The sequence below is a fragment of the Sinohyriopsis cumingii genome, chromosome 13 (genome assembly GCF_028554795.1).
Source record: "Sinohyriopsis cumingii isolate HCF-2022 chromosome 13, ASM2855479v2, whole genome shotgun sequence".
Classification (NCBI taxonomy): Eukaryota; Metazoa; Mollusca; class Bivalvia; order Unionida; family Unionidae; genus Sinohyriopsis; species Sinohyriopsis cumingii.
Genome location: NC_142973.1, coordinates 69250088 through 69276040, shown reverse-complemented (window position 1 = coordinate 69276040; position 25953 = coordinate 69250088). Strand labels below are relative to the sequence as shown.

At 34.0% G+C, this 25953-nt stretch overlaps 2 protein-coding genes across 7 annotated transcripts in view; one reads left to right on the top strand and one right to left on the bottom strand.

The window, feature by feature from the left end:
- Positions 1 to 10078, bottom strand: part of LOC149785788 (trans-1,2-dihydrobenzene-1,2-diol dehydrogenase-like) — a 46413-nt gene extending 36335 nt beyond the window's left edge. The window contains exons 1-3 of one of the 3 annotated variants that reach the window (XM_089979710.1): positions 9986 to 10078; positions 7153 to 7252; positions 1096 to 1207 (exon numbers count right to left, since the gene is read on the bottom strand). In XM_089979710.1, the coding sequence (XP_089835836.1) occupies positions 1096 to 1207; positions 7153 to 7245 (205 nt within the window). In that variant the 5' untranslated portion in view covers positions 7246 to 7252; positions 9986 to 10078. Of the gene's footprint in view, positions 1 to 1095; positions 1208 to 7152; positions 7253 to 9227; positions 9369 to 9752; positions 9777 to 9985 lie in introns of those variants that run through there. The other 2 variants (XM_089979708.1, XM_089979711.1) reach the window with 2 other exon arrangements.
- Positions 10079 to 12259: 2181 nt separating this feature from the next.
- Positions 12260 to 25953, top strand: part of LOC149785787 (uncharacterized) — a 30998-nt gene continuing 17304 nt past the window's right edge. For 3 of the 4 annotated variants that reach the window (XR_016425450.1, XM_089979707.1, XM_089979705.1), the window contains exons 1-4: positions 12630 to 12786; positions 13019 to 13835; positions 20123 to 20165; positions 25518 to 25710. Coding sequence is in view for 3 of the 4 variants with exons in the window: in XM_089979707.1 (XP_089835833.1) it covers positions 13033 to 13835; positions 20123 to 20165; positions 25518 to 25710 (1039 nt within the window). In the remaining variant the exon portion in view is untranslated. Of the gene's footprint in view, positions 12294 to 12629; positions 12787 to 13018; positions 13836 to 20122; positions 20166 to 25517; positions 25711 to 25953 lie in introns of those variants that run through there. The other variant, XM_089979706.1, reaches the window with a different exon arrangement.

Genomic DNA, 25953 nt, shown 5'->3' with positions numbered 1-25953 from the left:
CTTAAAGGTTTGAATATTTTATCAGACTGAAAACTGGATCCAACAAAACTGCAAACAAGAGGGGTGGGGAGAGAAAGCAATATCAACCAATTGCTTGAAGGCACCTGACATGGTGTATCATTCATAATAAACAAGATTTATTATATCCAGGTTAACTATATGACAAAATCTTGCAAACAAAAAAAATCATTATCTGAAAATACATTCACTGTGAGTACAAATAACAAACTTTCTGATGCTATGGGTTACAAAAAGTACTATTAAAGCAAGCTAATGCTGTGTATACTATTTACGCTGTAGATATTGATGCCTGTTTGTATCAATTATGATTACAGATGGCAAACAAATAGAAGCCCAGGTGGTGAATAAACATTAGTAGTGAGCAATAACTCATTGTTTGAACTTACTGACAGAATATCATATTCAAAGGTTATTTTATTACAAAATAAGATGACCCTGGAAACCAACTTTGGATTCTTTTAATTGTGCCAATATGTTTTATTTAAATATAAAGTTGGCTGACATATGCATGACTGATGCAGATAAAAAATCTAACTTTAGTCCTTGTAATTTCTGCATCAGGAAATGTGTTGCCTCCAATGATAACTTTTCAGGGCGTGAGGCAGCTCAAAAACATTGTGTGTGCAGCAAAGGGTTTGGGTTGATGAGATGATGCTGCAGTGGATTAAAGGAATTTTTACTTCAAGTACACAGTTTAAAAATTTTCTACATAAAATTTAAGTCTGAGTGCATTTTCCTACATGGAATTTTTTAATGATTTAAAAGATGTCCCACAACTTATGACTAAATATTTTTTTTAAATGATGCATCGCAGGACATACAGTGCATGCAAAAACTTACTTTAAAAATCAATTTATGGTCTTCCAAGAAATATGGTATCTCAAAATATATGGTAAATACAGTAATGCTATTTTGTGGAAACAATTTTTTTTTAAACCTATATATAGACAGATGGCTGTACTGATGTCAATTTTTTCATTTTATTTCCGCTGACTACTTCATGGGGCAACTCTCAATATGGACTTTGATGTGTGTTACAAGGCCAAAGTGTATAAAAAAATCTCTGAATATTACCAACATCAGGGTCACTGGCCACTTCCTCATATGATCCATAAGCCTTGGAGAATCCATGCTTGTCTGCAAACTCTTGTGCCCTTTTCTGGTCCCTTGCTGCCACTGCTACGAGCTGAATGTACAAAATGAAGGAGTAGACTTTCACCTATTTCACTTTAGGCAAAGACTTTTTACAAGCCAAATCTGGTTGACATGTCTGAAAAAAGTAAGCTATCTGATGGTGTGCATTTAACAACTCCTACATTTTGTTTGTTATATATCCAACAAGCACAATGTGACCCCAAAGACCTCTCCTCTGGTCCTTGATACAGGGGTTATAACCTAAAATAAAAATTATGAAATACACATTTTGTGCTCATGTGTGACTGCATGTTCTAAGTTTTGTAACAATTATTAATAAATGTCGATATAGATGCAGCTTTGGTATATTTTACTTCTGACCCTCTGGAGAGAATACTACACAATGTACCTTTTCTGCAGATAGCTATGAACTGGGCAACCTATGTAAAAAGTTTGGTAGATATCCACCCAGTGGTTTAGGGGTAGGGTACACACTAGGGGTCAATCAATCCAGACTATAAATAGTTGCTCTCAGGTCTCTCATTTGACCTAACTATATCCCAAAATCAAAGTTCACCCTGACTATTACTCACTGTTCAATGGATTTAAGGAAGATCAATTTCTTACCGACACACTGGTCGTTTTGGATCTCGTCAAGGAGTGTACACTCTCCATTGTGTTCTCCAGCCATAGGGATAAGTGTTAAATTTATATTTCATCTGATATGCGAAGCTTATTCAGTTTGTAATGTCATATCATGTAATGATGTATTTATTACAATGCAGATTTGAAACGTTGTGAACTTTGAATTACAAGTTGAAATTAGAGTTTAATGTATTATCATATATCTAGAGAATTTTCAGAACCCATTATGACCAGTTTGGTTTTACTGAAGCTGACTAGAGCTGACTAGAGCTGTTTAGAGTTGTCTGGAGTTTCCAGAGTATTTAGGGCTGCGTGCTGTCGATACATATGTATGTATATATGTATGTATGTCTGTACATGTGGTGGAGCCACGAATGTAGACGTAGCTAATTCAAGGGTGCTGTATGCTGTCTGTATGTGTGTATACATATGACTGTACATGTGGTGGATCCGTGAAGGGTGTGAGCGGCCGATAAAAGTGTGGGCCAACCCAAGGACTCGGTGAAACTGTGCAGTTCATCAGTTTATGAATCGTACGACTGTACAAGTGTCAGGAATCATATGTGTGTTCCAACTGTTATTTCAACTGGGTACATTTTTACTTACATGAGATTATTTTGAATCTTAGTTGTATTCCAGGAGATTATGTGAATTTCACTTACAGTGCATAACATTATTTGAAACACATTTGAATACCTTAAGATTATTTGAATCTTAATCGTAGTCCATATGTGAGATTACGTGAATCTCTCTTACAGTGCATAATATTATTTGAAACGTATCTGCAGTCCATGAGGTTTCTTGAATCTGTAATTCATATTGAATTCATATTTTTGGTTTATTTTCAATATGTGAATGTTTGTGTAGAGTGATTGGATCTATCATATGTTGAGAGCGTGAGAGAATCATTGTATTTATACACCATACATTTTTCTTTATTAATTAGTTTCATAAATTTCACACATTGTGTTTGTGTTATTCATTTATTCCAAAACCCACTCGGTTTCTATTCTGCAACACCCTTCAAAGAGGAGGTGGAAAGTTAGAAACTTCTTTGCTCTAATGTTAATTTGATGGTCGTAAAAATGACAGAAATTACATTGCTGTCAATTGAATTTCCACCAGAAATTACTCCAGTACTTTGTATTCATGACTGAGCTGAATTGATGCAGAATCTCACCTTGAAATTAAATCTGGGTACATTTTCTACCCTTAATAATTGCCAAAGTTCAACACCAGTTAACATTTGGCATGGATCAGTTATAAATAACCAACAAGTAGTCTGCCTACTTGTTGTCAGTCTAGAACATGCTGCACAGAAATTATACTTTTTCACAGGTACCATATGTAAGCTTGATACTAAAATGTTTAAATATTATCAACATGTTGCAGTTTCATGGTGTCTGCATATACTGGGACACTTTTTGTAATTTAGGTGTCATTCTGAAGAGGGAAAAGATTCCCTTTCAGTGAGCTATCATACATTTTTACAAGTCAGACATCAATAAATTAGGGAATATCAAAATCTGTGCAATTTTTCATCTGGTCAGGCAATGTTTTTCAAGACTGAAGCTTTATGAATACATTGTCAAACCAGACATTTCTATAAGTATGCAATCAACTTTTCACAATAAAAATGATGCCAGCAGATATTTCTATAAGGATGAAATCAACTTTTCATAATAAAAATGATGCCAACAGATATTTCTATAAGCAAGAAATCAACTTTTCACAATAAAAATGATGCCAGCAGATATTTCTATAAGGATGAAATCAACTTTTCATAATAAAAATGATGCCAACAGATATTTCTATAAGCAAGAAATCAACTTTTCACAATAAAAATGATGCCAGCAGATATTTCTATAAGGATGAAATCAACTTTTCATAATAAAAATGATGCCAACAGATATTTCTATAAGCAAGAAATCAACTTTTCACAATAAAAATGATGCCAGCAGATATTTCTATAAGGATGAAATCAACTTTTCATAATAAAAATGATGCCAACAGATATTTCTATAAGCAAGAAATCAACTTTTCACAATAAAAATGATGCCAGCAGATATTTCTATAAGGATGAAATCAACTTTTCATAATAAAAATGATGCCAACAGATATTTCTATAAGCAAGAAATCAACTTTTCACAATAAAAATGATGCCAGCAGATATTTCTATAAGGATGAAATCAACTTTTCATAATAAAAATGATGCCAACAGATATTTCTATAAGCAAGAAATCAACTTTTCACAATAAAAATGATGCCAGCAGATATTTCTATAAGGATGAAATCAACTTTTCATAATAAAAATGATGCCAACAGATATTTCTATAAGCAAGAAATCAACTTTTCACAATAAAAATGATGCCAGCAGATATTTCTGTAAGGATGAAATCAACTTTTCATAATAAAAATGATGCCAACAGATATTTCTATAAGCAAAAAATCAACTTTTCACAATAAAAATGATGCCAGCAGATATTTCTATAAGGATGAAATCAACTTTTCATAATAAAAATGATGCCAACAGATATTTCTATAAGCAAGAAATCAACTTTTCACAATAAAAATGATGCCAGCAGATATTTCTATAAGGATGAAATCAACTTTTCATAATAAAAATGATGCCAACAGATATTTCTATAAGCAAGAAATCAACTTTTCACAATAAAAATGATGCCAGCAGATATTTCTATAAGCATGCAATCAACTTTTCACAATAAAAATGATGCCATCATATCAAATTTTCACAATAAAAATGATGCCAGCAGATCAACCTTTCACAATAAAAATGATGCCAGCAGTTATTTCTATAAGCAAGCAATCAACTTTTCACAATAAAAATGATGCCAGCAGATATTTCTATATGTAAGCAATCAACTTTTCACAATAAAAATGATGCCAGCAGTTATTTCTATGAGCAAGCAATCAACTTTTCACAATAAAAATGATGCCAGCAGATATTTGTATAAGTAAGCAATCAACTTTTCACAATAAAAATGATGCCAGCAGTTATTTCTATAAGCATGCAACCAACGCTTCACAAAAAAAATGATGCCAGCAGTTATTTCTATGAGCAAGCAATCAACTTTTCACAATAAAAATGATGCCAGCAGATCAAGTTTTCACAATAAAAATGATGCCAGCAGTTATTTCTATGAGCAAGCAATCAACTTTTCACAATAAAAATGATGCCAGCAGATATTTCTATAAGCAAGCAATCAACTTTTCACAATAAAAATTATGCCAGCAGATATTTCTATAAGCATGCAATCAACTTTTCACAATAAAAATGATGCCAGCAGATCAACTTTTCACAATAAAAATGATGCCAGCAGATATTTCTATAAGCAAGCAATCAACTTTTCACAATGAAAATGATGCCAGCAGTTATTTCTATGAGCAAGCAATCAACTTTTCACAATAAAAATGATGCCAGGAAATATTTCTGTAAGCATGCAATCAACCTTTCACAATAAAAATGATGCCAGCAGTTATTTCTATGAGCAAGCAATCAACTTTTCACAATAAAAATGATGCCAACAGATATTTCTATAAGCATGCAATCAACCTTTCACAATAAACATGATGCCAGCAGATATTTTTATAAGCATGCAATCAACTTTTCACAATAAAAATGATGCCAGCAGATATTTCTATAAGTAAGCAATCAACTTTTCACAATAAAAATGATGCCAGCAGATATTTCTATAAGCAAGAAATCAACTTTTCACAATAAAAATGATGCCAGCAGTTATTTCTATGAGCAAGCAATCAACTTTTCACAATAAAAATGATGCCAACAGATATTTCTATAAGCAATCAACTTTTCACAATAAAAATGATGCCAACAGATATTTCTATAAGCAAGCAATCAACTTTTCACAATAAAAATGATGCCAGGAAATATTTCTATAAGCATGCAATCAACCTTTCACAATAAAAATGATGCCAACAGTTATTTCTATGAGCAAGCAATCAACTTTTCACAATAAAAATGATGCCAGGAAATATTTCTATGAGCAAGCAATCAAGTTATCACAATAAAAATGATGCCAACAGATATTTCTATAAGCATGCAATCAACTTTAAACAATAAAAATGATGCCAGCAGATATTTCTATAAGCAAGCAATCAACTTTTCACAATAAAAATGATGCCAGGAAATATTTCTATGAGCAAGCAATCAAGTTATCACAATAAAAATGATGCCAACAGATATTTCTATAAGCATGCAATCAACTTTAAACAATAAAAATGATGCCAGCAGATATTTCTATAAGCAAGCAATCAACTTTTCACAATAAAAATGATGCCAGCAGATATTTCTATAAGCAAGCAATCAACTTTACACAATAAAAATGATGCCAGCAGATCAATCTTTCACAATAAAAATGATGCCAGCAGTTATTTCTATGAGCAAGCAATCAACGTTTCACAATAAAAATGATGCCAGCAGATATTTCTATAAGCATGCAATCAACTTTTCACAATAAAAATGATGCCAGCTAACATGAAAATTAGTATTTTAAGCAGACATTGAAAAAGAAAGAGTGAATGCCAATGTAGGTCAAAGAAGGGATAAGCTTCTTTAACAAAACAAAGCTACCTAATTACTTTTGTCAACATTCATTTCTTTTTCTTTTGTTCTTAAAGAAAAATATCCATACTTCTATTTACTTTGACATTCCTCAGCTACCATCACATTTCAACCAAGTGAAATGTATGTCAACGGAACTTGAAAATGCATCCCCTTGCTTGTGTCAGAATTTTATTCCATCAAGAGAAAGACATATGAGTAAGTATAGTCCGATTAAAGCAATTAGACTTTAATTTGTGGATAGGTGTGACTACAGGCTGCCAAGTGTGTGAGAAATTCATGCAAATTTGGTCTCTAGTTCCCTTGTCAGTCAACCAGGCAACACACTACTCAATACCATTCCTGTTGGAAGAAAGATATCACATCCAAACAATGCAACTATCAGTGATGGACATGGAGACTGCAAATCATGTCCCTTACGATATGTTCATCTGAGAAAGCATGTATTAGAACATAATATTTTCATAATTATGACCCATTTTAGTATCAAGCCTATATCATGTACCTGTCGATTTTGTTAAAGCAAAAGCAGTGTTGTGGAAATGTGTTCTTTGTAAAATATGAGAACAGGGATAAGTAACTCTTGCAATTCACTTGTCCAAGCCCTGTTTTAGATATTTTTTTAAAGTGCAAAATGTGTAATTTCCCCTTCCCCCCAAATTTTTATTACAGGAATATATTTTTTATCATGTGATTACCGTATATACCTACAACTGACATTGTAGCTAGTTAACAGCACACTGATTTACCTGATGATCTTCTTTTGGTAGGACAAGCCGAATTGCTATGAAGAAATCATTGGAAATCTTTCCAGCACCAATGCAGCCCCATCTTGTGGCCATGGTTTTCCTGAAATGAGAAGGGCCATAACTGTTATAGGTTGTCTTGGAAACCATAAACCAATGTAAACTGAACAAGTTATTAATTAATTATTTTAAACTAGTTTAAAACACACTGCAAAAATCACCCACTAAAAGCAATATTAGTAATTTGCCTATTGCTGGAACAGATTGTTTTATCCAACCCACCCCCACAATAAAAGAACCAAACTGAAGTTGAACCACACTAATCAAGAATATGCATCTACATTTGCATATCTGGACTATGAGGCATGTGAGAGTCAATAGTTACCTCACCAGAATGGACAAAAACTTGTCAGGACAAACATTTCATTGGGGGGGGGGGGGAATTTAGGATAGTATGAGACACAAATATCTCCAATCTTTAGTCCCACAAAAAATACAAAGTAATTCAACTGAGGATACATATTAATAGATTTAAGGTCACTAAATATATGTATTTGTGAATAAAACAGTTGGGCACCAAAAAATATATACTAATTTCCCTTGAAACTGGATGGGTGTGATACACAAATACAGTACATGGATCTGCACAGAATAGCAAAAGAACATGAACACTGAGTTAGATGAAAATGCTACATGAATACAGTACAAGGATTTGCATATAAAACACACAAGCATGGGAACACCAAGTTGGATGGGTGTGCTACACAAATACAGAACAAGGATCAGCACAGATTAATACAAAGCAAGCAAATGCCAAGCTGGATGAATGTGTTACACAAATACAGTATAAGGATCTGCACAGAATAACACACAAGCAAGGGAACAATGAATTGGATGAATGTGCAAAACAAATACAGAACAAGGATCTGTTCAGATTAACTCAAAAGCAAGACAAAGCCAAGTTGGATGAGTGTGCAACACAAATACAGCACAATAATCTGCACAGAATAACACACAAGCAAGGGAACACCAAGTTGGATGGGTGTGCTACACAAATACAGTACAAGGATTGTTGTTGTTGTTCTAGGGTTGAACGCCATTTTTCAGCACAAGATAGGCTATACATGGCGGCCAGTATAACTGGTGGAGGAAGAACCCTGGAAAACCCAGGGAAGAACAACCGACCCACGAGAAGCTACTGGCAGGCTTTCCCACGTACCCACGCTAGCCGAGCCTCGGACTCGAACACACGCAGACAGAGGTGAGATGGCAGTGATCCAAAATGGTGAGCGCTTTAGACCACTCGGCCACTTGGGGCCTCACAGTACAATGATCTGCACAGAATAACACACAAGCAATGGAAGAAATATATAATGTATTTGAAACCTGGGGTTGGTGGTTTGGGACTACTCATCAAATCAACTGAAACCCATTTTGAAAAATAACTCAGTCCCCTTAATTCTCTAAGTTATTCACTATCCTGTGTATGTGTGTGTGAATCCTGTCTACTCAATGGTAAACAAGTTTAGGTATAGAAAAGGCATACAAAACCCAGAGTTAAATGCAAAATAAGGTCAAATCCATGACCTTCTTGAGGTGAAATCCATCTCTGGACACATTCCAGCTCCAGAAGGGTGCCTCTAATAGTTGCCGATTATGACATGCAGTAGAGGGTATCTGGTCCATTCTATATCCTGGGCCTTTAAGGGGTGTCCTTCTAGCCCTGTCCCTCCTACTGTACGACCTAGAAATTGTTTCCAACTCACTGTTTCATGTCATATAAAATAAAAACAGAAAGGCAGTGAACAATTAGTTGGTCAACTATTTCCCTGTCCTAACGTCTAGGTTTGTATCAATATTTCTAAACTCTGAAAGCGGTTTTACAAACAAACTCCAAACCACATAAAAAATCTACTTTTATGGTACAAAGAATGGTCACATTTTGTTGCCAACACTGTTCACATTTAATAATTTTTCTAATGTACTTCTTTTTCCTGATGTTGGTTCAACAATGAAAAAAATGAGATTGGTCAGCAAAAGGAACAGCAATAAACCAAGTAGGCCACAAACACACTTACTGTATGCACAGGTTTCTTAAAAGGAACAAAGAACTCTTTCCAATCTTACTAGACCCTCACATGCTGTCAAAAAGTAGGTCTATGGTTATCATGTTTATTTGAAATGACTGATAAAGAATGACCTTCAATTCAAGCCAGAGACTGATGATCAATGGAGTGGTTGCCCTTGTTAGATACAAGTCTTATGTACAAATTTTGATAAACTAGAAACATTACCTTTTTATCAAATTTAAGAAATAAAATTACCAAACAGCCTTTACAAAATCTCGTGGTAATTCGTGTTTTATCGTTTTTAGGCGATGCTATAAAGAAATTGTATAGAGACCTTAATTAGCACGTGCATACAAGTTGAGTATAACGCGCATGCATGGTGCAACAGCTGGCTGAATAATGTCCGATCTGCCGAAGAATATAGGGCTGGCAGATCTAAGTCTGAACTGTTTGCTAGAGATAATGAAAAGAATAAAGCGAGTAACACCTGTATCTGCCGGCACACAGAAGCATTGGCAACTTTGGATTATTTACCTCAGCGCGCGCGTTATAATACAATCACCGCCAGCTATCATTTACTGTTGAAGCTGAGGAGTCTGGACTAGTCTATAACGACTGCATGATCTACTATTTTATCACCAATGAGAGGATACGCGCAGTTGACGCGATATTTAAATAGTGTGTTTGGTCACTATATGATATCTGTTCAACATGCAATGCACTATACACTGCATCAACAGTTATTAAATGCTGATTAATATTCTTACCCTCCGATGCACGTACCAGCAAACAAGGTCAACTACCAAAGGGATGTAACTTTTACTACACTTCGAGTTCACATACTGGATTTTATACTGTACTCAACATAAATATTTCAGATGTGTACCGTTAATTTTACGGGTTCGGTTTTCGTGAAAGCCGTGCCGTTATATTTATAACGATTATACGGTATCAGTATACTGTTTATTGCTGCAAATATGCACTGACAGGTCACTATTGATCCCATTTGATACAATGTAACGTGTTTCATGTCTGAAACCCATTTATTAATGAAGTGTGTACTCGCCTATTAGATGGGTCCAACAACAAAACTGCACAGACACAGATCAGGGTCTGTGTAGTTTGTAAGAAGTAGAACAAACAAGATAGACCCTTGTTGTCTGCATTTAGACAACTTACAAGCGAGCATAGACGAAACCTTACGTTTCTCGTAATGCTGAACATTTCTAATTCGGCACAAAATGTGCCGAGCAGAAAATATACATCAAGAGAGAGAGAGATGGGTGGCGATTCTGGAAGACCCATCCCCCATGATATTTATCAATCATGACCAGCACATTGTGTTGGAAGAGACTGTAACTGAGACAGAACTGTACGTCATGCCTTAACACGTCTGTATATTCTTGATCAATTCCGTTACATATATACAGTATTCAACAAGACATTAATGTTCGTCCTTTATTTATCCATGTTGTTGATGCGAAAGCGCTTGAAGGAATAAAGAATGAAAATAACTGATATCCGTTTGAATACATAAACTGGCATATGGATATATTCAATTTTTATTTCTACTAGCTATCACGAGGCAACTATAAAATAATATATATTTAAAAAAAAAAAACATTTAGTTCCCTGTTACCACATATTAGCACTGAGCAACCTTTTAATGGTGACACATAAACGGACGGGAAGTAGCAGAACTGCTGTCATTGCCCGTGGTCGTGGTTGGAATAAGTTTATTTAGAGTATGATATATATTTATTTTGTAAAATAAAAAAATTAATACAAAGTAATTTCAATATACCACACCACTAAATGTACAAAATGTATCAAGGCAAGCAACATATACTAAAGTTATCGTGGACTGCCTTTTTTTATTGTAGATTAAATTTAATTCACCCTCACACCACACACACCCATTCAGTTCAGAGGCGTAGCTGGGGGGGGGGGCAGGGGGGTACATATGTCCCCGGGCGCCAAGGTACAGGGGCGCCAAAATGAGGCTTACAACGTTACATTATAATAAGTAAACAAGGGTAATATTCAAAAATGTGATTAAACCGGGAGGGGTCTGGGGCGCCAATTTTATAGTTCGTCCCCGGGCGCAAAATATCATATCTACGCCTCTGATTCAGTTAGTTTAACTTTAAATGTATACATCATAGCTCATGGTTTAAATGACCCGATGGCTGGGCTACGTAACACTTGAATTATATATATATATATATATATATATATATATATATATATATATATATATATATATATATATATATATATTGAATAACCAACCAACAAACATAACAAAAACCATTAAATCCACCCATACACCTCTCAACAAACATCTTTTCATGATTCTTGTAGTTCTGAGGGGTCTAATATTTTACCATGGTTCATTTCTTATACTATTTTACTGAATTCAATACATTCTTCTATGAAAGTAACTCATTGGCCATTTCTTAGAAGCGTATGTAGTCATTCGGATCATTCTGATACCAAAAGTCAGCGACAGATTGTTAATCTCTTCTTAAAAGCCGTAAATTTCTTAATAGAGCAGTCAGTGGTTCTTAAGTGTAAGGAATGAGAATGGCTGGGGGGGGGGGGGGGCGCTGCATGATGCCAAGTCCCGGCGGGTAGTCAGCCCCCCCCCTCCCTCCGGCAAATGTATTATAGTTAACATCAGAAACCAATTTTCTACTCATGGCTTGTTTTTGAACAACACTATTTATCATAATTGGTTGCTAGTAAGCCTAAAATGTAAAGTAAACATGTTCTAAAAATATGAACCACAATGCGTGACAATTATGCCGTATAATATAATATTTGCAGTACATCACTTATGGTAAATTATTAGCCATTGTATTTGTATATATATATATATATATATATATATATATATATATATATATATATCGTTACTGTTTTTATCTTCCCTCATTGTTTAAAACCCTATTGGAGCCTCTGGCAAACTCAAGGTCATGTGTACCATGCAGTCTTCTAGCTAACATGCTGAGGTATTCCAAAGCATTTTGCTAAAATTAGTTGGGGTGATTTTTCATGGAATGACTACTTCAGGTAGGATATGTGAAATTTATTTTCTACTCTCTTTGACAAGTCTGATACAAGTCTTAACTGAGAAATGTTCAGAATATACATTTTTATGATGTTCACATATGAATCATGTATCGTCATTTTATTTCTTTTTGAATACATCGATGCAAGCCGAAACACAATTTCTGCATGTTCGGGCACCTGTTCGGGCTAGCTCCGCCTAATGGCCGACTTTCCCTATATGGAATATTGCTTTGGTCTGGTTACCATAGAGTAACCAATCAAAATTGTACCATTCAAAAATCAACTAATCAGATAACTAGCATTTAAACATATTACATTTCTTTGTCGTGAGCCCAACGTTCGATTTACTACTATAGTACTACAGGTTGCTCAGACCAATTTTAAACTGAATTTTCGAAATTTTTCTGTATTTTATCTGGAATTATTTCTCATGCGAGTTTATCACATTACTGAAGACATGAAGTGACATATTTATCGAGATAAGCGATAAAAGGTAAGTGTATTTTTGTGTTACACTAACTAGTAACTGCAATTTTAGATTTTGTCGGTTTCGAGATTTTAAGGTAAACATGACACGACCAAGTTCTTTGTAAAATACGTATATAAATGGTCTGTTAATTAGTAGGTATCACCAAACAGTGACAGTCGCGTGTCACTGTTGTATATAGGAAAAGATTATTGTTTTTCATTTCATTGTATACAAAATGTAAACTTTTTTTTTTTAGATTCTTGAAGAAAAATGACAGCTATGGAATTTTGTCCCAGTGATTTTGATCACATGCCTTCCAACTTCCTTGATATGATAGAAAATGACGTACAGAGTCATCTAATGGATCTAGATAACCTTCACTCTGAAAAGTCCAATGATATGATTTTCAGTCCAAATCTAGAACATGGAGGAATGCAGACTTCAAACCTACAAGTTGATTACGAACAGGAAAACTGGTTTCAGAATTTGCAATGGAGTGACATATCGAAGATTCCACAAAGTTTACTTGATGCATCGAATGAGGTTGAAAATAACAACCCTAATCTTCTTGTAAATCCACAGACTGGCTTACCTGTCCCTCCGCATCAGCAGAAAAATGGACAACTAAATCAGTTGACACTTCGAAATGGTTTGCTGTCGGGGAGTGTGAAACTTCTGAACACTCAAGGTGCTGTTTTAAACACATCACATCAACAAATGTATGTTGCTGTTCCAACTATTGGAAACAATAATTTGAACAGTCTTTGCACACCTATTGGGTACACTGTGCAACCAGTGACAGTTTGCACACCTGTTCAAACAGTGCGAAATACATCTACAGTTACCCCATCACAGAATTCACCTGTACTAGTGGAGCATTTACAAAATGGAGTACATCAGCATCATATAGTCAAGCCAACAACAAAACCACTGAAAAACAACAACAATAACACTAATAAGAACGAAAGGGTATACCCCAAACCAGCCTATTCTTACAGCTGCTTAATTGCAATGGCATTGAAAAACAGCAGAAATGGAAGTCTACCAGTCAGCGAGATTTACAATTTTATGATGTAAGTGTATTTAATGTTTTCACATTTTGTCACCATGTATGTGTTTGTGCTGACTTTATTATGTGTCAGAATGGCTTGAAATTTGTATTAGTTCGCAAGCCCAGGCCTAGTACATTGTTGGTAGTCACAAATTAAAAGGTCAAAGGCTGGTGTTATGAGCCTAGTCTCGTAAAATAAGTAAGAGAAATGAGTGAAAAACAACAGGCTTTGTACAATTCAACAAATAATTTATTTTTTCTAGAATACCAAGTGAAAATTAAAATAATTGAACTATTAGTATTGTGAATTATATGCCAAAATAATCCTAGAATTAGAAACAAAGGTCCTAATAATAAAACTTCTGAATAAACTTAACTTGAAATCCAAATTAAGTAGATGCTGTAAGTGTTGATATGCATGTGGTAGTCTGTATGATATTGTACACTCTTTTGTTGAAACGGAATAATATACTTCCAGGCTTGAATTCACTATAAATCCCAGTGAATGTCTCTGAAAGAATATTATCTTTTTATGAGCACTTTATTTCTAGAGAAAATAATCAATGAATTAGAAAATTTGAAGAAATAAATTCCATTCTAATTGAACTTCTGGATAAAACAACAATACAAAATTGATTCTGCTAGATATTAAAGCACAAATGAATAATCTTTCCAGTAACAAGATTAGAGTCTTCCACTTTACCTCAGGTCACAATTAACATTTTGTATATATATTTAAAAAAAACGTTACCTAATGGAAAATAGCCATCTAGAAAGTGCTTATGTTCACAAAATAAACTGTTGTTATTAGAAAGACTCATAATAAAATTATGATAAATAACCTGGACTGTGTCATGTACACCTGGTTAATTGTAGAGGCATTCCATTAACCTTACCCAGACCAAAATAAATATGTTTACTTCTATTGATAATGATCCTGATATTAAACCAATACACATATTTTAGCTATGTGTCAGTTGTTTACCAAAAATAATGCATTTAGGTCAGGTAGAAAAAAAAAATTGATTTTGGACATGGTTAAGTCCAATATAGTCTTACATTACAGTACCATATAATGGAATATAACAAAATGCAATTCAGATTAAATATATGTAATACTAGAAAGGTTTAAGTTGTTTCCATTTGAATGCTGAGGGACTATTAAAGATTCAGCAGGGCTGGTACATGTCGTTTTCACAGTTTTGGAATGTTTTAAAAACAAATTAAAAAGGTAGCTACTTGCAGACATAGATGCTGATCTATTTTGAATAATTATCTTCTCAGCTGTGTAATCACCTGTCCTGGACAAGCACTAGTGTATAAACACTTACGTACTTCTGAATGGGGTACTAAATTCAGCTAGTAACCATCAATAAAGCATCTGTGATTCACATCAGGATGTGTTTTTTCCCAATGCTTTCATGCATGCATAATTACTATTACTAACCTGCATCTTCTAAGCTCATTCTAAACAGAAACCACTCTAGTCCTATTAACTGTCAAAAACAGCATGTCCTTATGAATACGCCATTGTATCTGATTTCGAGGAGTGAAACACACAGAAAAGTTCATGAAATGGAGATGCGATCTGCTTGGTGGTTTGGATTGTAAATTTTGCTGCTCTATTAATAGTTATAGGTTTTGTAGCCTTGATTTGGGCAAATCATAGTCAAGACTATGATATTTCCTTGATTTGGGCAAATGATATTCAAGGCTACAATATTTCCTTGACATGTTTATCCCTCGAGAAATTAATTTCGACTTGGGGTTCAGTTTTGTTGACTTTCTTATGCTCACTTTTGTTGAAGGTGCAGAAACCTAAAACCTGCATCATGTCATTCCATTGACACTGCTAACCTTTGACCTTTTTTCAATCATGCAACATATTGCTTTATAGCAGTTTGTGTCCTAGTATGCACACACCCTCCCATTTTGTACCCATCTACCAAATTTAAAACTGAAAGAATCAAGGATGTAAAAAAACATTATTCCTTTCATTCACTGATTTTTAATTTCTAACCTGATTGTCGCCAAGGGGTCCCTAACTCTGTTGACTTGTTGGCAATTCAACATAAACGGAAGCTCCTAATGTAAAAATTTCAACAAACTACTGTCTGTGCATTTCTGGTTTCTAGAATATTCTATTTCTATGAAAACTTTTGTCTGTTTCAATAAAAACTGTCATGTGCATCTAATGTGTGTAATGTTTCATTATAGATCATTTTCAGATACTATATCTAGCTGGCCAAACCTATCCCATAGCCGCATCTGGTACGGTCATGCGCATTTAGCATAGGGCAACTAGAGTGACCTACACTTCTTACATGAATAGAACATTTGTCATATAGATCGCCACAGATAGTGTAAACAATAATATACCAGCACACAAGTATAAGAGCTGAAATGTACATTTTCATCAAGTATTTTTAACAAGAAATAAGTATATATTGTTTTATGTTACTGCATCGTGACTGTCATCTAAACCTTGCCCGCCCCCTCTTATGACTGCATGGTAATGAAAAATTCGAAAATAAACAAGTTAACTTGTCTAATTAGCAGCAAACAAGGAACACCAAAGGTGGCACATCATATATTAAGCAGATTCCTCAAAGATTTGCCATTTAGTTAATAAATTAAATGGGAATGAATGTGAATCCCAAAACTGCTTATGATGCATTGGATTGGCTTAGCAACTCACTCTCTCCTTAGTTTGCTAACTCCTTGAACAAATATGGATAATAATGATGAGTTAACTCATCCTGCTTACATTTACAACGGCCAGTTGCTACAGTACTATCAGCTATGTGTAACTCGTGTGGTTTTTTGGATTGGGCTTGGGATCTGATTACACTGGCATTGATAATGCTGTGTTCACCTGTATGCATCCATCCACTATGAAATTAATTATATGCAACAAAGATATTTGTAAGTCATCGTGTTTATGCGAGTATATATTCTTGAAGAGTCATCTAAATACACGTAGATTTGTACAAATTGTATATCTTGTCACATACGAAAATCATCCACCCACCCCTTTTCTTTCATAAATTGACCATCCAACTTTGTAAATCCTATCCAGGACAGCAGAGTATGACAAATTCCTTGGGAACACAACGGTCAGGGGGGTCCATCGTTGTTTCAATTAGCCATTCATTGGGGCATATTTTTCCTAGGGCCCACAAATCCTGTCCTCTACCCTGGTCCTCTCTGATGCTTTTTGTGCTCATAACTAGTTTTCTGTTTTACTAGGCAGGTTACTGAACTATTTACTCATGATTTTTAAACACTATTTATGTGAAGGGTGTACAGATGTCAAACCGTTACAAATTTGTTTGAAACTTTCTTCACGAACATACACAGTGTTAATGACAATTGCTTAAAAGTTGCCCTAAGTTGATTGCGCATGTGTTAATATTGGAGTGGAAAAACACAGATTTGACTTCCTGAAAAAGGTCTATAGTATTTTTAAGACAAATTTAAGAAATTAAAAGAAGGTACTCTTGAATATATGTGTTCATAGAAATGTAACTCCAAAATGTATGGAATTACTGAGATTGTCAAAGACATGGAACTTCATTACATCTGCTGCTTGAAAACAGACTAGACTAGCCAAGCAAGTATGGTGACCATGTTGCTAATGAAACTACCCTTTCATTCAGAAAAGCCAACAAGTTGAGTGTTTGGAATCCTCCTATGGTTGAAACTTATAAATTGATCAATGGATGAAATGACTCAATTTTGTGCATTTTTTAAATATCCCTTATGCCTTCTATTTTTAAAATCGTTTATAGGGTAAAAATGGAATGGTATACAAAATACTATAGATGTTTTGTCTGTTCTCTGAATGCACCATTTAATGGTGAAAAATGTCAGATCAACTTTTTTTAATCAGTAAATAAAAACATTCTGGAAATAAAAGGAGTACAAAGATGCACAGATTCTATATAAGACGGCCAACTGATTTATTAGATGCGATTCATGTCTGAAATAATGCATAGTAACATGAATTTAAGCTATGTACAATATCCAAGTCAAGACTGACCTTTTGGTAGGTTGTGGCTATGAAATGATCCTAAAGTTAATGAAAAACATTACTGAGCAGTTGGTGTTTCTTAGAAAACATTAGTGTCTATATATGACATCAAACTTTATTTCTGTTGTGTTGCACCTTTCAAATTGAATATGGCATCCTGTTCTTAATGATCCAACACTTCAATATCTTAGAGGACAGTTTTTTTTTTTTAGCTGTTTATTTTGTAGGATTTTAGTTGTTTTAAGCTGAAATGAAGACCAGTCTATAATAGTGTGGATTCATTGTTGCCAAGTCCAATGTTAATTACACACAGCTGTTCCATTTTTAGATTTAGATCAAATTAGTACTGAAGGAGGGTTGGGGTAATTACCAATACTGCTAAATATTAATACTACTAAATAAAAGGGCATACTATTTGTATTAAAAGAGTTGAAATGTTGGGTACTAAACACAGTGTTATCCTTATCAATTTAATTATTGTTATGAAATACAGAAATGATGCTTGTCCAATTGGATGAGTGGTACTTAAAACAGATTTTGTATCGGGTACAGTTTACAGTGAGTAAAACTGATGTCACATATGTCATAGCTTCAAGTCTTGCCTAGCAGAACAAGCAGTCAACTAAACTGTTGGAATCCTGGACAAATTTCGTAAAGAAATTTATTTAATGATAATAGTGTTTGCTTGCAATAATTGAGAATCTGCTAGCTTATAAAACATGTCTGCATTTTTGATAAATCAATAAGTAATGAGTTTTTGATAAATGAGATTATCTTGTGTTTCTAATTACCCTTTTATGCATTTTAATTTTGTGAAAATTCATTGGATATTTTTTCTGATGTTTCCATTTTCTGTTAATAAGATGGATTTTGAAGAGAAAAAATTAAGATATTTATAAACTTGTCATTTAAAACAAAATTCTGGCATTGCACATACACAAAAGGTGGTTGTTGTTGGCATGTGCAAAAAGTAATCAACTATGAAAAATTATTAAGGTCATGGAATGAAGATTTTTTTTTATTGTAGTCTGATTATTTTACCTATATGTGTTTTGACATTGTGATACTCACCTACTATAAAAATGTCAATTAATGAGGAAATAGCATGTTGGTTCAATCACTGAAATGGGACAAAAGGAAATTAAGTCTTGGCTTGTTTACAATAGCAAAATTGAACAATTTTACCTGTTTCCCTAATTGCATACAACCAAAAGATGAAAGGGGTTTACATTGTGTGGAATTCCATTTATACCACTAAGGGCTCCATTACTTTGTCTAGGCTATTGTGGGAAAATTCCCCATAAGAAGTGACCATTTACCTGTATATTTAGGCCTCCAGGTTACTCAACCATAATTCAATTCAGGTATAATTGACATGTTATTTAATGGATAGCTGGATATGCCAGTCTTTTCATAAACTTGCAGTGTTGAAAGTGGGATGAAAGTTCAGTTGTTTTGACTGCAGTTAACAATGCAGTATCCCTCGAGGGATAGATGTCACTTTGATTAACTAACAATACTGAGAGATTCTAACTCTGTAATTAGTGACATTATGCTCAGAAATTCAGTAGGATAAAAAAAAAACCATTTCGATAGAGGTCAAGATTTTACCATTGTATTGAAACCTTTTCGAATCTCCATTTCAAAGAGACGTGACAAAATTGCATAAGACAAGGAAAAATATGTTAGGATGAATTAATTTTGTAATAAATTCAGTTGCTCTGTTTTTACATAAGAAGTTTAAATGTAGCCAAAGGATAATGTATATACGCAACCCACAAGGATTCTGAGCAGCCAGTCTATAAGGCACCTAGAGATCTGAGTCAATGCAGTTTATTAACAGTAGGGTAAGCAAGAAGGACCCATGTTTGCCAGCGTGTTTTGTAATGGCAGATCAGGGTCTGTGTTGTTTACAGTTGGACTTCTTAGTGATTATTTTATATTTAAGAACTATAGCTGTATTACTTGGTAAAGCTTTGCACAAGAAAAAAAAAGTCATGATTTGAGATGCCCAGTTTTATATTTTCATGACCAGAAAGAAAAGCTATTTTCAATCTGCCCATGATAATATGAAAACTGGATGGCAGATAGTTATTTACCACTCACATAGTGTACGGTTGTAAAAATGTGACAACAAATTTTACAGTTCCCACCCACCCACCCCAGAAATTTCTTCTTAACAAGTGAATAATTACAGTATATTTCCAACTTTTATTTTATGATAAATTATATGACATGTCATCATGAAGTTATTGTTATTATTAATTCTTTTGCAGAGAAAATTTTCCATACTTCAAGACAGCACCTGATGGATGGAAGGTAACACTAAAACTGAACTACTAGTATTGTGTTAATCATGGTTTAATTGTTATTATCTATAACTGAACTTTAAAATAAGTCACTAGATTTTTGTGTGGTTTATTAATTGCTGGATTACTGAACCTTAATCCCTGGGATAGCTTCACGTTTCAATGCCCATTGTTTTTACATGGTTAGATTAAGTTCATGGCCTTGCTGATTATGAGGGAAAAAAGTTCATGTAGGAATACAACTACTGTACTAAGAATAACTATGGTTGCCCCCTTAGAGAGCCTCTCCAGTTGGCTGGTTTATGTCACATAACCAAACTGCTAACAGGTGGATATCCAGTGGAGTATTGTCTGCTTTGTTGTTTAATTGTAGCCTTTGGCTCAGATTGGTCAGTTAGCAGTCACATGGTCATGAAATGTACATCACAAAGGAGTATCCAGATAATAAGATAGACTATCATCTTCACTGATCAATGCTCTGCCATTGTCAGCCAATGACATGTACAATAATGCATACTTAGGGGAATCAAGTTACCATGACACCCTACCCAAATTAGCAAACAAAGAGTACCTGCAACTATTTATAGAAAAAAGTCTTCTAAATATTGTTCCATTTCAACTCCTGTATTTTTTGTTGGCTTCCTAACAAAATATTTTAGGTGACCTTTCACAACTTTTTTAATTATGAATTTAACAGCCATGCATTTATTTATGTTCAATTGACACACTAAATAATGAGAAAAGCCCTTGTAGGTTTTAATTTTGTCCTATTTAAAAAAATTTAAAAAACCTAATGAGATAATAAAATGTAAACATTCCCAATGTCTGTCAAGACTTATCATTCACATAATTCTTTCCTTTATCCTTACTTTCTTTTTTTTGTGATTAATTGACTGAAATTTTCAAAATTCTTCAGAGGAATTAAAGACTGGAAGTTACCAAGCAGAAGTTTCATTTTGTATAATTTGAGAACATAGTTTTTCATAAAAATTATTTTAGATCAGATTAAATGTTTTATTTAATAGTATAATAGATCAGATTAAATGTTTTGTTTAATAGTATAATAGATAAGATTAAATGTTTTGTTTAATAGTGTACTATTTAATACAGATCCATTCATTTTAAGGACTTTTTGTCCAATTGAAATATATATAACTGCTAAAACTGGTGACTAAAATGGTCACATGAATATTGTACATTCAGTTGCCCTCTGGTTAACTTTAGAAATTACAAGTCAACAAAAAACGTAAACATTTTCTATAAAGAAAAGTGTACGTGTTAATTACATGCTCTTATTGGCTTTTTGACCAGAGCAAATTGATAAAGATATAAATATCTTACTTATATTTATTGTTATATTTGTTTACACTGTTTTGATTTGTTTGTGTCTTAAATATCAGGGTTTTACTATATTTACCTCCATTATTAGAATTTTATTTCTGGAAGAGTAGTCTCCCCAACGCAAATGAATAGGTAGAGTGAATTACATGTGGTTCACAGTCATCTTTGTCTTCCCAGTGAGAAAATTGTACTTGGGATCATAATGATTGCTTGAACCGGTTTGTGTCAATTCTTTAGAAAATGAGGAAATCTTATCAGACAGGTTATCACTTGCATCTTTGCTAGCCAAGGTTTTGATATGATAAACCTACCTACACCTTGTCAGGTTGTTCAGATATTTATGTGCTTCGTGTCTCTTTCATTGGATGCACTGGCAAGCCAAAGTTGTTCAGATTTGGACACTGTTCTTACATGATTAAGACAAGGGGAGTACATAACTTGAATGGACTCATAAATAATCAATTTTCTACTGACAGTCTTGTGTTTTTACAAATACCTTTCACTCATATGTACTTGTAATGGTTTCTCTCTAGTATGTAGTCATACTTTTGATGTTCAAGTTATAAAAGTATCTCGACCATTTTCAGCAGATGTACGATGCTAAGGGAGCACCTAGCACTAAAATATGTTTGGCTTGCCAATGTGTAGATAGGGTTAGCATCAGAACCTTGGTTAGCTAAGATGTGTCACTTGTGGCTTGTAATGCTTCTTTGCTAGCCAAGGTTCTGATATGTTAACCTATCTACATCTTAATGAATTGATAAGATATTTCAATGCTTCAGGCCTATGAAATTATTGGATGCAGCAGCAAACCCACTGTGTCCAATCAAAAGCAAATGGTTCAGATTTGAACATGGTTTCTACATAGACACTGGGAGCACCTAACTGGAATGGACTCGTAAAGAAGCAGCTTATTGCTGCCAGTCAGTGTTTGCATAAATACATTCTTTCCCTCAAATTCACCTGTAATGGCTTCTTTCTGGTATGTAGTCAGAATTTGATGTTAAACTTAAGAAGTACCTTTTTGACATCAGTTGCCTCCACCATTGTCAGCCGATGTATAACACACTGCTGTTGCACAGTTGGTTAGTTGGTATTATATACTAAGAAAGGTAACTTGTGAAACCCAGTAGAGGTTGCTAGTACACAGCACTGAAATAGCAAGGGTGTAGATAGGTTAACATATTGGAACGTTGACTAGCGGAGATGCTTGCAGTAATGGGAATGATGGATCCAGGCATCAAGCTTGGGTCATTGGGCAAAATAAAATTTGTGTTACACTGGTTTTAAATTACGGTAGGTAGTAAGGTATTTTTTTGTTGTTCTTTTTAACATTAGATTGATTATAATGATTAGTACTGTATATATAATGTACTTAGTGCTTCAAGTACTGGGCTAAACCGGATCAATTAGATGGACAAATCAATTTCAGAATTTTAAAATAATATTAGTCTATTTTTATTTAAACATTTTGTATATATTATAATGATTATAGTGTGTGTGTGTATATATATATATATATATATATATATATATATATATATATATATATATATATATATATATATATACACACACACATACATACACTAAGCACTACAAGTGCTGGGCTAAACCAGCTCAGTAAGATGCACGAATGAATTTCAGGGAATTTATTTTGAAAAGGTTTTTTTGTCACCTGTGGGGGTAAAATGGTTGGGTAAGCAATGAAAAATTGGTATGGGGAGTCAACCAGAAATACATTGTTTTGGGTAAGTTAGTTGCTATATCTTCTGTTCACATAAACGCCCATGCTAAAATAATAAAATCAGATAGGTCCATAATAGGGCTCTTTAATGCTATAGCCTGATTTGAAAATGGCGGATAAAAAGTATATAATGCTGGAAAAATGAATAATTATTAAGTCAGTGAGCCAAGCTCCTTTATTCATTTTCAGCCTCCCCAATAGAGAGCCTTCCATGATGAATCCACATGTTCCATGCTAGAATTTATTTTGGACAGTTGAGTCTGCAGTTTTTCATCTCAGTACACAAAACTGCTTTGGAAATAAATGCAACAATTGATGTCATTGAAGATTTTCTTTATTATTTTGATCAAGGATACACCAAGTTCTCCCCCTTGGCATCAGTGCTTGTTAAAACCAGTACAACTAATATCATCTACTGAAATTCATCATCTAATATGCACTCAGTTCATTCAGCTTCAGATTTGGTTAATTAAGCTTATAAAGTCACCCATATCAATCTTTTATCTCCATTTCCTTGGGGTGTTATATCCGATGGGTGTTACATTTGCTACCTCAGGATGCCAAAGATTGAAAGGTAATTGCCACAAGGGCGCCATCTGAAATGAACCCTGCAGTAAAACTACAGCAACTTTGATGGGTATCTATGGCAAGTCCATACACTTTTTACTACATATTCCTTCCCATCGCCTGTACATTGACCAGTGGTGCTAGGGACTGTAACCGAAATGTCCATATCTGAGTCCTATTTGGCAATTTTATGTATGAAGTTAGAAATATCACTGTAGATGCAGAACTTTTCTTTTAAAAACCAAAATGTCCATTCCATTATTTTAGGCCTATTTGGCATTTTATGAATAAAGTATAATATATATAATAATTAGAAATATTGCTGTAATTGCAGAGCTTTTTTTAAAATTTGAACTATCACCTTCTCCCAGCAACCCAGGGAAGGGGCCAAGAAACCATATCACTCTTGCAGATTGTCATTACATGGGGAACTTGTGAACTAAATTGTATGTTTTGCCCAGTGGTTTTATGTTATGGATGAATAAATGGATGGAAATGTTGTTATGGATGAATAAATGGATGGAAAGGTATGTTATGGATGAATAAATGGATGGAAAGGTATGTTATGGATGAATAAATGGATGGAAAGGTATGTTATGGATGAATAAATGGATGGAAAGGTATGTTATGGATGAATAAATGGATGGAAATGTTGTTATGGATGAATAAATGGATGGAAAGGTATGTTATAGATGAATAAATGGATGGAAAGGTATGTTATGGATGAATAAATGGATGGAAAGGTATGTTATAGATGAATAAATGGATGGAAAGGTATGTTATGGATGAATAAATGGATGGAAAGGTATGTTATAGATGAATAAATGGATGGAAAGGTATGTTATGGATGAATAAATGGATGGAAAGGTATGTTATGGATGAATAAATGGATGGAAAGGTATGTTATGGATGAATAAATGGATGGAAAGGTATGTTATAGATGAATAAATGGATGGAAAGGTATGTTATGGATGAATAAATGGATGGAAAGGTATGTTATGGATGAATAAATAGATGGAAAGGTATGTTATGGATGAATAAATGGATGGAAAGGTATGTTATGGATGAATAAATGGATGGAAAGGTATGTTATAGATGAATAAATGGATGGAAAGGTATGTTATGGATAAATAAATGGATGGAAAGGTATGTTATGGATGAATAAATGGATGGAAAGGTATGTTATGGATGAATAAATGGATGGAAAGGTATGTTATGGATGAATAAATGGATGGAAAGGTATGTTATGGATGAATAAATGGATGGAAAGGTATGTTATGGATGAATAAATGGATGGAAAGGTATGTTATGGATGAATAAATGGATGGAAAGGTATGTTATAGATGAATAAATGGATGGAAAGGTATGTTATGGATGAATAAATGGATGGAAAGGTATGTTATAGATGAATAAATGGATGGAAAGGTATGTTATGGATGAATAAATGGATGGAAAGGTATGTTATAGATGAATAAATGGATGGAAAGGTATGTTATGGATGAATAAATGGATGGAAAGGTATGTTATGGATGAATAAATGGATGGAAATGTTGTTATGGATGTCACGATATCTCCATAACCACTTCACTACTAATGTGAGAATAATTAATGTTGCCATTGTAAATTTTATGTCACACGTAGATAAATAATTTGAGATTTTCCAGTTGTTTTTTGTTCTTCTAATTTTTTTCTTATGTTTAATTTTAGAATTCTGTGCGACATAACCTGTCTCTAAACAAGTGCTTTGAGAAGGTCGAGTCTCCCAAGTCTGTGGGTTCTCACACTCGTAAGGGCTGCCTATGGGGCCTCAATCCTGCCAAGATTGAAAAAATGGAGGAAGAAATCATAAAGTGGAGGAAGAAAGATCCTGAATCAGTGAAAAACAGCATGGCCAGACCAGGTAGACACAATTCACACAACCAGTTATGTCTTTCATATATGTAACCAAGTCAAATCATGGGGGTGGGGTGGGAGGTAGGCAACTGAACTTATAACAATGCAACCCATATTTTGGGATGCTAGACCATTGATTAAGGTTTATTAAATTAGTAAAGAAAAGAAATTTCAATTCTTACATTAAAGAAAAATACAATTTATTTGTAGCTTTTCCTAACATTTCTGTTTGGGGCTCAAGAGCCATTGG